The sequence below is a fragment of the Siphateles boraxobius genome, unplaced genomic scaffold (genome assembly GCF_051911475.1).
Source record: "Siphateles boraxobius isolate OS27281-9 unplaced genomic scaffold, OSU_SipBor_1 5, whole genome shotgun sequence".
NCBI classification, from domain to species: domain Eukaryota; kingdom Metazoa; phylum Chordata; class Actinopteri; order Cypriniformes; family Leuciscidae; genus Siphateles; species Siphateles boraxobius.
Window position 1 is genome coordinate 32,057,725 of NW_027509141.1, and position 13,141 is coordinate 32,070,865.

At 37.0% G+C, this 13,141-nt stretch overlaps 1 protein-coding gene across 11 annotated transcripts in view; it reads right to left on the reverse strand.

Moving 5' to 3' along the window:
* The window catches only part of cacna1da (calcium channel, voltage-dependent, L type, alpha 1D subunit, a), a 102,446-nt gene extending 90,198 nt beyond the window's left edge, over positions 1 to 12,248 (reverse strand). For all 11 annotated transcript variants that reach the window (XM_077203927.1, XM_077203926.1, XM_077203921.1 and 8 more), the window contains exons 1-2: positions 11,896 to 12,248; positions 7,454 to 7,559 (exon numbers count right to left, since the gene is read on the reverse strand). In XM_077203927.1, the coding sequence (XP_077060042.1) occupies positions 7,454 to 7,559; positions 11,896 to 12,119 (330 nt within the window). In that variant the 5' untranslated portion in view covers positions 12,120 to 12,248. The remainder of the gene's footprint in view (positions 1 to 7,453; positions 7,560 to 11,895) is intronic.
* Positions 12,249 to 13,141: the final 893 nt, after the last annotated feature.

A 13,141-nucleotide genomic window follows, 5' to 3' on the forward strand; every position in this document is an offset into this window, starting at 1 on the left:
ATATTATTTATGTGTATTATAGTACAGTATACCAGTCAAAAGTTTGGACACTTTCCTATTGGTGTGTACAAACTTTTGATGGGTACTTTACACAGTAGCTATAAACAGAATAAATATATTTTATAAACACGTTTTGCAATGATCACTCAAATGTGGTAATCAAACACTTGTGTGACACAGATATGTAATGGAGGCAGGGGGAATGATAGAATGAGAATTATACAGCTGAGCTGTAACCAAACTTGTTTGCATTGCATGTTATATTATATTATATTATATTCTAAATACTGTTGCATAATCTTCACTAACGACGACTTTGTCTTTTAATTTAGTCATAACTTGTATCAATAAATATATAAAAAGTGTCACTGACAAAACCTTATTATCTTCTATTTTTACTCTTAATTCCTCTAATCTCTACCAGTGGAGGAAGAACTCAGATCTTTTTACTAAAGTAAAATGAATAATATCATAATGAAAACGTTTTTAATTACATATGTACAGTACTTTTATACTATTTTAAATAATTAGTAAGCAAAATGTACTAAACGTGAAACTAGGCTACTCTTAATGCAAAATGGCCCTATATAAAGTGTTATAATTATATACATTTTTGGAATATTGCTTGATGTTGTAACGTAGCGTTATCAGGCAGAATGAGCTTTAACACTGTGTCTACACCGGACGCGGCCGTTACTGCTCGCGTCGCAACAGCTGTTTACCCGAGACAAAGCAGAATCAGTTTACTGTCGGAGATCGCTCGCGCCACGCATTTTAATCAATGTTTCATCAACCAATTGCCTTAATAAATAAGAAGGCGGCCTAAATATAGCAGACAATATAATCAGGACTTCTCAGCTGCGCGCTTGCAATAGTCACAAGCTCACACAATACGTGACAGAGGCTTGTAGCAGAGAAATCAATTCTGTGAATTACACTGCGCAAATCACAAGTAGGCTACTACCCACCGGATGAAGAAGGGTTGGCTCTCAGTCTCCACAGGCTACATAAAATATTCATTTTATTTTATTTTATTTTATTTTTCGTGTTTGCATTTATGAGGAAAAAACAATGTTACAGACGCGACAGTACAGCACTACGGACGTGAGCGCTCTGAAAGCGGCACTAATGCTTTGAAACTTTCACATAGACATCAAACAGAAAGCACAAAACCTTTCGTTTCAAAGTGAATTTCGTTTTGTATTAATTGTATCTTAATTTTAATCAATGTTTCATCAGCCATTTGCCTGGATTTAATTTATAAGAAGTAAATTTAGCAGACGATAGATAATCTCGACACGGAGGCGCCTGCGGGTGATCTGGAGCTCGTCTCATGAACCGAAACTCAGCGTATAGACCTGAGAATTGAAATATATCTATATTGAAATGTCTACTTTTAAACAGAACAATTCAAAACGAAAGACAGACAGACTCATGTAATCGTATGAAATGTGCATTTCTCTCTGGCGCGCGCTCACTGAAGATCGCGAGTCAGCATCGTCAACTTCATCTTTGGCTGACACTGACTGAAAACACTTGTTTATTAATAAACAATTAAAATGTCTCCTTGCTATATTTGTTGTATTCATAATCATTATTTTTGCCAGTTCTTGTGACAGCTTTTAGGTGCTTTATTGGCAGCGCCACCCTTACATGAATCACCGTACCCGCATTTTTTAAAATATTCATTTTTCGGCCATTATAAATGCCGATACCGATAGTGAGGAAAATGCCTAAAATCGGCCGATATATCGGTATATCGGTATATCGGTCGGGCTCTAATTTCTACGTCATTACACATGCACAGAAAGTTCCAGTTTTTCATGTGTTTCACAAGTGTTCACATGCCCTATGGAACGGGTTAGAAAAGGTTTAAAACATCCTCACAATACATATGAATCCGCTTGTTTTGAACCAGGAACTCTCCTATGAGAGTTTTCACTTTCTATACTCCAATACTCAACCCTTTAACACCTATAAAGGCCAAATGAAAGCTGAAACCTTTGGGTAATGCAGTCCCTTAGAAATAGGACACCTAATAAGCAGAGAACTCATGCATAAAAAGAGGCATAGAAACATCCCATAACACAGCACAGACGGTATTGTTGGTCAGTAGTGGCAGAATGGCAAATTAAAAGATGCATGGCTACTGTAATATACACTGAGAAGCATTTACATTATTCATAACTGTGTAGCGTTAAACAGGTGGTTACTAAAACACATGAGGTCGATCACATTTCACACACTGTATTTCTGCTTTATTATACTTCATTCTATGTGTACATACCAGACAAAAGTTTGTGGTCAGTAAGATGGTTTAAATGTTTTTTTTATAGAAGTCTCTTGTGCTCAGTAAGGCTGCATTTATTTGATCACAGTAGTACTGTAAATATTTCTACAAACTAAAATAACTTTTTTTCTATTTGAATATATTGTAAATGTAATTTATTCAGCATCATCACTCCAGTCTTCAGTGTCACACAAACCTTCAGAAATAATTATAATATGCTGATTTGCTGCTCAAGAAACATTTCTTAATATTATCAATGTTGAAAACAGATGTGTTGCTTAATGTTTTAGTGGAATACATTTGTTTCATGATTCCTTTATTAGAATGTTCAAAAGAACAGCAATTACTTGAAATTGAAATACTTTGGAACATTATAAGTATCTTTACTCTCATTTTTGATCAATTTAATGCGTCCTTGGTGAATAAAAATATTAATTAAAACAAAACAAAAACCCTGATTTTTGAATGATAGTGTTGCGTATAATGTATGCACACACTCTAGATGAGGATTAAAAGCACCCTGGAAAACTATTAGCTGGAAATTTTCCTCAGATGTCTGTGTGAGCTCTGTGATTAAGTTTTGCTTTGAAAAACACTTAAATTTTGAATGGACTAAGAGACGCTTGATCCTGAACCGGTCCAACCCCCTAATTGGAGTCTGTGTTCTAAATTAAACTCCCCTGAGCTGCATCTAAAACCACAATTAAAACTAAAGTTCAGCTAAGGAAAAAAATTCAGAGGAGAATTACCAACCAACCTGCCTTGTAGTCCGTAACAATGCTTGATCTGTGCCACTGACGCTATTTCTGTGCTCTCTGTGCTTCGTGCTCTGTGGTGCTAAAATCAGTGATAGACAGTCTCTGAATTCATTTCCATGGTATTATGAGAAGCAGGAATATGCTGCTAGGTTGTACCCATTTATTTAAATTCCTCGCTTTCTATTAGATATCAGCCTTCAAAACATTTGCAAGCCATTTAGGGCCATAGGCACAATTTTATAAATCACAGAGGTCACAGATTTGCGGTGGTTAGCGGGGTTCAGTGGAGAAAATTTTGATTTCTCTAGTCTATATGTGTATTTCAAGACGTTTGAAGGTCAAAAACATTGGATAGCAATAGCTTTAAAACCATGTCAGTGGGCACTAGATTATTTGTCAGTACCTGCTCTCTCCTCATCTCCATCACTCTTTCTTTTTCTCTCTCTTTATCTTGAACTAAAAAGTCATGTCACGCATAATCATTGTCTATATTATCGATCACTGGTTTCACTTCAGTGTACTCGTGCACATCCCCAGTAGTAATAGTAGTAATATCCAAAATATGTTCTGAGATTATGTTATATTATTTAGGAATGTTTTCTGCATGTTCAAAAGTTGTAAAAAAAAAAATTATTGGTTATGCGAACGTTCTAACATTTAAAAAAAGGTTAGACAAACATCCTACTAAAATGTTTCGGGGGGAAAAAAACATTAAATGACTGAATTAATTAATATTTTTATGTTAAATTTTTGAGAAAATTATTAAAGACCTGGTAACTTTGAACAAACATTTTATTAATGTTACTGGAAGAATGTTTGTTTATGACTTTAAGTTTGAGGTTATCCTAACTTTTAAGAGGTCATTTACGACAATTTACGATGAATTCAAATTCTTCTCAAGTTTTGTCCTAAAGTCCTCTTGTAGTCAATTTTATCCCTTAAAACTCATCTTTGATCAACAACATTACATATTTAAACGTTTTTTTCCAGTGAATTTTTTTTTCATGCCTTAAAATAGCTTGAATGTAACTCTACACCCTTGGCTCATTTAGTAAACGCAGATCAATGAATATGGAAATTAGCCCCGCCTCCACTCACTCATACCAGCTCAGAGATCCACTTGGCCAATTCATACACAAGTCGATGTATCAGAATGGTAATGCATTTTATCTATAGCTCTCTACAACTTCAAGACAGATAACGGCAATTAATATGATTAGCCTTTAGCTTGACTACGTTATCAAACAGCTAATAATGTGTTGCTAATGTTACACAAACCATGTTCCCATTTGCTCCCAGAGTCAGTGAGCTGTAGTGTCTTCTAACAATCAGTATCTTTAGAAACACTTTGAACAACATATATAGTTCATCATAACATCATAATATACATCCTATTTACAAGCTATATTGCTATATGTACCCATTTTTCATATCAACAGAAAAATATACCGGGATAACCTGGTTTCTCTTGAGACTCCCCTGCTTCTCAGCAGAGTAATGATGATGATGATATGCGAAAGCCCGCCCGCACGTTGACGTGATTGGTTACAAGATAGTTTGTTCACTGCAGTTTTAAGGAGAAAATACTCAGCAATGGTGTTGACCTATGAATTTACACATGGTTTGTCTTAAAGTGTATTAAAAACAACATATAAACATCTAAACAACATTAAAAACATGATTTTCACCAAAGGGGGACGTTAGAATGTTTTGTGAATCCGGCCCTGGGTCTCTAGAATTTTTTTTATTTTTATTAGTTTATCATACGCAAGGTGAAAAATCATCAGAATACTTAAAACAGCATGACTTATGGTAAAGGGTTTATTTAAATCACTAACCTTAAGTATGAGTAATACTAACAGGGATGCTTTACCTAGTAACATTAAAAAAAAAATCTACAAAGATAAAAGCACATCTTTAGACCTTGATCGTGCATGGTGCAGTTTATATGGTAACTATAGGCTATAGGCTACCCAGCATGACCTCTGCTCATCCGTGTGAAAAGAACAGGGGATGCATGTTATCATGCCTGCTGGGATTCTGATGAAATTTTGTCTCGCGATTACCTACCGCTGTTTAACACACACATGGGAGAGCAGACGGATGAGATAACAGCCGCCACAAAACGGACGATAAGGATGTTTATTGGACGTGTATTGTTGTCACATGTGTGCACTGAAGAACAATGCCCTGCTCAATGTGAGGTTTACGGTAATCTGAACTGTACCATAATGGTGGTGCAGATGGTCACATTTCATTGCCGTTCGGTGGAAACCTCATACGTCCAAAACCGCTACTTTAAAAAATATTATTCTTTAAATGATTACATATTGTATTGTAACTGTAAAAGTTTAAATTGTGGCTTTAAATATGGTCAGACACTTGCATGTATATATTATTGTCATTTTACCAAAAGTTTTTTGACCAGTGAATGTATGACAAGTGTTTTGTCCGTCATTAGAACGTCCGCATCTGACAGAGAAAGTGCATTGCATTACGGTTTCATCAGTTGCTCAGTTTTTTCTGTCATTTGGCCAATATCTCATGTTATTAAAGACAAGGACGTGCTACGCATGGCTATTTAAGACAGTATGGGCTGTGACTCACCGACAAATCCTAGACTAAGACACTCTTCCGCGCTCCACAAATATACAAAACATTAGTCGTACAGTATATATATATATATATATATATATATATATATATATATATTCTTTGATTAAAGAAAAATCTGAACATATGCAAACAAACAGTTCTTTATTTACCATTGCATTGCAAACAAGCAGAGAGGGACCAAACTTGACGCAACACTTTATTCATGATAGAGGCCGTGTGGAGTTATGAGGTTTGACCAACAGTTTGAGGATCCAATGGAGTTATGAGGATTAGTCACAAGCTCTTTTTTGATGCTTTCCATTGGTTAAACATTTGCAAAAACCCACAGAAAGACATAAAGATTATAGTAATGATTTACGAAAAGAAAAAAAACATTATGAAATATGGAGATTCAAGGGGCCAGATTTACTAAACAGGGCAAATTAGACACGCAAATTGACGAACACAGACGCAGCCGGATCATTTGGTCAAAGACATGCTTTTTCTGGGTGGTAGCTAAATAATGGCAAATACCTGTAAATTGACTAGCGCAAACCTCAGTAAATCCCCTTGCATGATTCATTTAAATACTCTCCTCCCATCAATTTTGTGTCTGAAAGGGAAACTGCTACAAATGATTATGCAATAAGTTGAGCTGCAAAAATGACCCTGTCCATGCCTTTTCAACCCAAATTTTTCACTGCATGTCTTTAGTAAATCCTGACAGTAGTTTTTAACACCAAAAGAGGGTTTGCGCTGGAGCAATCTGTTGGTAAATCTGGCCTAAGGTCTCCTGACAGCGACGATTTGTAAGACTATAAATCAAAAAGCACATTAACGTTTATCAGAAACATTCCCTGCACAGTTTGAACATTTCAAGAAAATTTTAATACAAACTTACTCTTGAGTTTTAAAGCCAAAAAAGGGAAACACTTCGTCAAAAGCAGCCCCAAAGTGCTTGGGGGGAAAAAACCCACAATGCAACATCTCTGCCTGTCGTTTCTCTTTCCTGTCTGAGTTTAAATCACTAAATTAAACCATGCCAGTAGCCACGAGAGCTATTCACAAATCACGAAGCCCTCGTGCTGAGCTCCACTCCGCCACAAGATTGAACAGCTGTCTTATCTCAACTCACAATCGTCCTCTCGGTCTAACGTACGGCGAAGAACATCCTCCAAACTCACCAATTCTGCGATCCAAATGCTCCGCTTGTCTAAATATAAATCTAAAGAGTGCAAAATCAGATCAATTTAAACCGTACAAGAGAAACACTTTGTCGACAGGAAGAGAAGCAAGTTTGAAAAGAAAATGTCTGAGCTGAGCCTGCATCTGCTCTCAGAAAAGATCATCGAGATTAAAACGAGACAGATTTTCCTCGATGTCCTTCCAGGAACATACACATATAATCACAATGCCGTGGTTTTGTTTGAGGAGAGAAAGACATTCACCAGTTGTCTAAGGAAGAAATTACTATGGAACAACTGAAATCCGGCCTGCTTTTCTAACAATATTTGGTCTTTATTTAAGCAAATTCTTGCCAAAAAAAGTCCTCATTTGCTATTATTTTAAAAGAAGATAGTATATGTTTTTAAGCCACAAGAACTATGTGCTCTATAAAGACGCCTTCACACAGTAAAAGAGCTTAACGTCTATTAAACAATGACACATATGCCCCGTAGAAGATGCTCTTTGACCAAAGATCCATCTTTAGATGTACACACCAGTTAATGTGAGTGTGGGGTCATGGGCTCATGGCAGGGGTCAAGCTGGAACATCCTGAAAGGTCAAAAGGTTTAAGTCATTTACTCACCAGGTCGTGATTGGTTGAGTTGGAATCATCCTCGGGAAAGGGGATGTATACAGCTAAGGCCATGCAGTTGGCGAAAATCGCTATCAAAATAAAGATATCAAATGGCCTGAGATGAAAGTTAAGGAGTAGAACAAAGAGAGTATTAAATATTTGAAATTAGAGGCTGTTAATATGCACATTCTTGTAAAGGTTTACAAGTAAAATTTGCTACTGGAATCAATCAAACAAGACAGTACAGTTCTGTACATCGAAAACTAGAGAAAAGAAATTCCAAGGTCGAATTTCAGCTCATCCCTTGAATTTGCTAGATTCTAATGTACTAAACAAGGCTCAAAAATGTGATTTCTGTCAGAAATGCACTGACATTGTCATTGGCTCCCACACAAAAATATTTTCTTAATGTTAATTAAATAAAGAAAGAAATTAAAAAAAATTACATAAAAAAAACATTGATTATAACCCAATGGACTGGTTTCACAGACAGGGCTTAGATTAAACCGACTGGGCCTTAGTTCAATGCATTTAAGTAGCTTTTATGAAAATAAAAATAAACATTACTGGTGTTTCATATTTTTTCAGATATGTCAGTGCAAGTTGTTTTCAGTTAAACAAGCATTTTAATCTGCGACTTGGCGCAAGACTTGTCTGTGAAACCGGGGTAATAATTGTATTTTCCCAAACCATTCTAATTGTATTTTCCCAAACCATTCTAACTTATGTCTCCAAGACAAGTCTCAGCCTTAGACCTCAAAATTGGCTGAACATCTGATACATAAGGCACACAAAATAGGAAACACTTCATCACTTCAAGTTTTCATCTGATTGGTTGAATCCTACAGGATTGCTTACAAGGACTTATTTAAAAGTCCGCCCAGAAACAAAACCGTCGTGACATTTAGATGATTTGAAATTCTCAGAACAAAATCTACACACGTTTCCAATCGACTTCTAAGGTGTTTTGCAAACAGGTATTTTTGGTTCTTGAATTAATTATTTATTAGTTGCATGCCGCACTGTTATTGTAGGGACACTGGCTTCACATTTTCATGGCCCTAAGCATGACGCTGAACAAAACAAACTCTGATTGGTTGCTTTACATGTCAATCAGACAGCCTCTGGGGCGGTCCTTGTCCAATGAAAGCTACTGTGTAGTCCAGACCTTCTGCCATCAGTCTGAAGGTCTGGCTACGCGAAACTAATAACAAGTCAAGAAAAACAATAATATTCAAAGCATCACACCCCTGTTCATCGGTACATCTTTATTAGTAACCCCAGCCCAGCTAAATCTCATCTTTTGTTTGGTCAAGAGGGTCAGAAGGAAATAGCAGTAAGAAGCTACTTGCATGTGTTTTAACAGCTAAAAGCCCATCACAACAGTACTGAATCAGCCGCTGTGCTTTCCTGCTAGTGAGACAGACAAATTGTAAATAAAAGTGTGAGTCAGAGGACCTGAAAATGCTGCAGTCTACATTAATTCAACATAATATACATCTATACTCTGCTTTCACAAAAAAAGCAACATTTTGTGCTAGATTGAGGGTTGCGTCTCGCATTACTTTTTGTACTCACATAATGCGTTTTTTAAATCCAGTACAACGCAATGTTCTAATTTTACACAGCTAAATACTCTTATTAGGCCATGAGCTAGGACACTAAAATGTTGGATTATGCGCCATACAGGGGAAAGTTCTCTTTGACTTTCCCATTGTTCCCTTGAGTAAAGAGAGAGAACTTTGAAAGAACATTCTGTTTAGTGGAAGATTCGCTTGTTCATAACTTTAAGAGAACCTTGCCAGAACGTTAGCTAATGTTCTGAGAACATTCCCTGTTAGCTGGGAATTTCGTAGCGCTAAGCTAACATTAGCGTTTGGATGTTCATACACAAATGTTCACATCTGCATTGCTTTTTTCACTGTATATTATATTGTATGACAACAACAAAAAGAAAAAAAGAGATATCCTGGGCTACAGACCTTATGTTAGACGCCATATTGAATTTAAAACAGATGAAAACAATGCTGTGAGGAATATACATACAGTTTTTACAATGGCACGCACTGTATAAAGGTATTAACTCACACCTTTCAAAACTTTTTTTGGTCTAAAGTCTACAGACAGTATGGGTGTAATGATACCCTCATGTCACGATTCGATACATATCACGATACTGAACTCAAGATACAATATTATTGCGATACTCCAAGACATATGGTAAAAGCTTAACAAAAAAAATTACTGTTGATTAAAATGCTAAATTTGGTATTACATTGGGGGTGTAAATGAATAGACTTGGACTTGGGGATGGAAACCTAATGCACAGGCCAATGTTGACACCAGAATAAAAATATTCATGATTCTGAAGCTGAAAATACAGAATTATTTTAGACGAAAATGCTTGCACTCTGTCACTGGCTAGATGTATTTAAAATAACGTAGGCCACTGTTTACTGGTAACATAAGACATTTGGCATTATCATGACCAACAAATATTCCCCCATTGAATTATTATACATTATATTCAAAATTATATAGTAGTTTAATGTAGCACTGTCACTAAAACTCTGTAAACTTCAATTTTTTTCTCACACAGTAATTTTCATTTTGGTTGAACTATACACAATACACTGTCACTATCCACAATACATGTTGCATTTTTGTATTGCGATATACAGTATTGTGACACGATATATTGTTAGACACCTAACTGACAGTGGATTGTTGTTAAACAACAGTACAATCCATTGAACGCACTGTATTCTATCCCTCACAGCCACGTTTTGATTCCTATCAAAATTAAACATGATGCTACCCTGATTAAGGTCTATAGATCCTCTCTTGTAGAGATACATTTGAGATCTGCAGCTTGGAAGGCATAGCACCTTTATCTTTCCTGTGTGGCCGGGGAACAGATGTTCTTTTCAAAGCTCAGTTATACACGCTTGAGATTAAGGTGCTCCTCACTGCAGGGAACACAGTTTCTCTCTAATAAAGACCACCAGACAAGCGTCTACTGGAGATATCAAGCTGAGATGTCTGCTAGACGCAAAGGTGGACTACTTTCATTTGTTTACCTGTTCTTTTGATGATTCGCTCAATTACTTCATCCTGCCTTCAACTATTTTCAGCACAGGCCACAAGCAAACCACACCATATGCTAGTTTTCCTGAGGAATTGAACCTTCAAAGCGTATTTACAAACAACAAACAGCAGCAGACCACCATTTTTCACCACATATTCGAATGCTAAAATAGAATATACTGCAATCCACTGCACATAGCCTACAGCAATGGTTCACTCAAAAATTATCATTCTGTCATAGCAAACGTGTATGCCACCATTTTTTCCATGAAACGCAAACAGAATATTTGATCCCACTTTTCTATCAGCTATGACGTTTTGTTGGCCAAAACCCGGAAACGAGTTTTTCACTTTTTTAGCACATTTTAGCACTTCTGGTTCCATCGGCCTTAAGTAAATGGGTTTTTTGAATTGGGTTTTTGGTTAAATGACTGAAATAAGGTCTGTGGTGAATACAAGCTCAAGATATCTTCATGTATTCTATGACTTAAAATACATCAGTAATGCACCCTTGTGACTTGTCTTGAAATGGGCAATTGCTAACAAGTTGCTACAGAGGTTTTCAGGTAAATCAAAATTCATCATGCTGTCATGCAAGTCATGTGATCAGGGTGTAGTTCATATATAGTCTAGGTTTAGCTTTTTACCTCTGGAGATTGTATTTAAGCTTCAGAGTTCATAAACGTTGTGTTTATTGGTGAAGATTATCATGATAAAACTTCTTAAACTTTTGTTGGTCACAGAGCTTATTTTCTGCAATAATCCAGTCAATGGAAAAATCCTATTGGGTTTTTGTCGAGGGAACAAGGGTGATGCTAACTTCTGGGTTGGCCAACAAATATACATCATCATTGCAGCACTCTATTGCAATTTTCAAACAACCTTCAAGAACACTCCCCTTGTCCTCCATTGGACAGCCGGAGAGCTCCAACTCACACCAGTGGTCAGGTCAATATAATTTTATTGGTTAGATACGTTCAAACTGCAATGTTTTGATAGCACCACAAAGCCAGTATTCATACTTTTCATACATATAATTGTCTGCTTACCTAAAAATAACAATTCTGGAATGATTTACTTCCCATCATGTTGTTCAAAACCTACATGCATTTCTTTCTTCTAAAGAAAACAAAATAAGTTATTTTAAAGAACGTTGGGATCCAAACAACATTGGAACTTATAAACTTTCATTGTGTGGAATAAGAAAAAAGAGAGTCACACAGGTTTTGAACAACATGAAGGTGAGTAAATGACAAAACTTTCAATTTGGGGAAAAAAACATCTCAAACATTTTGAACACTGAAAGAGTTTAGATATTGGTCGATCTTGACAGAAACCGATGTTTTACAAATGGTAAAGGATACTTCCATTCCACGAGGCTGATACAGGCCTGGCGGATGGGGTTGTTGAGGTTGAGGCAGAAGAGAGCTCTCTGTGGCCGCGTGTTGGCCGAACTGCCCTGTTTTTTGCTCTTGGCATACTGCTGCCGCTTCTTCTGGGCCAGCGACCCGACCGGTACCACCGAGGGTACAGGCACGGAGGCTGCGGGGGCTGCGGCAGGAGTCGCAGCAGGGCCGTTGGCGCTCATGGTGCGGGCGTAGACCTGAGCAGGGCGTCCACCAGCATGGGCCTGCCAGGGGAGAGGGCACAGGGGTGGGCGCTGGAGCGGAGGGTCTCACCAACAGGCTGGCACGTCACCAGAGAGAGGGACTCTGGTACTGCTTGCATAATTTGCCTCTGTAAAAGATAGAGAGAGGAGAGTAAGAGGATGCGTGTGGTCTGAAAGAGAGAACACGAGAAAGCGCAGAGAATATAGTGGGAGGCTGTGCAGTGACTTCCTTCACCGCTACATTATATTATGCAACTATGTGGGTGTAAGACTAAAAGATTTATACAGTATGTCTTTGGGACTAAAGGCCAGTGTCTCAACCAAGGATCGCGAGCAGTCCAATGTGTGAAAGACGTGGGACTTAACATTAAAAATATATTTAAAGTCATAGCTTATCTAATTATAAAAATTATATTATTATTTAATCACTTTCATGTTGAAAACTACCACAAAAGTGGCCCTCAGCACTAGGACTATTTCATGCATTATGAACGAGAATTAGACCAAAATTTAAGTCGTTATTCGAAGAAAAACTTGTTCTTCAAATGAATCTTCAAATTATCTTTTTGAAAAATCTGAGAGCTCTCTGTACTTTCCATTGACAGCAACGCAACCAACACTTTGGTGCTTCAAAAGATAATAAAGAGATGAGAAAACTAATCCATATGAATTGTGCAGTTTAGTCCAAATTTTCTGAAGAGACATGATCGCTTTATATGATGAACAGGTTTAATTTTAGGCTTTAATTCGCATATAAACATTCATAAACACACATCAGTTGTGGTAAACAGAAGCTCAAACTTCACTTGACGTGTAAGAACCAATGGGGCTCATTCTCGTGTTACGCAGCAAGTTTGAGCTTCAGCTCCAGAACCAATGAGGTTTGTTCTGGCGCGTCAAGCAAGTTCGGTTGGGCTTCTGATTATATGTGCACTGATCAATGTCTATATGTGCTTTAAAGCCTGAATTAAACCTGTTCATTATATAAATGATCGTGTCTC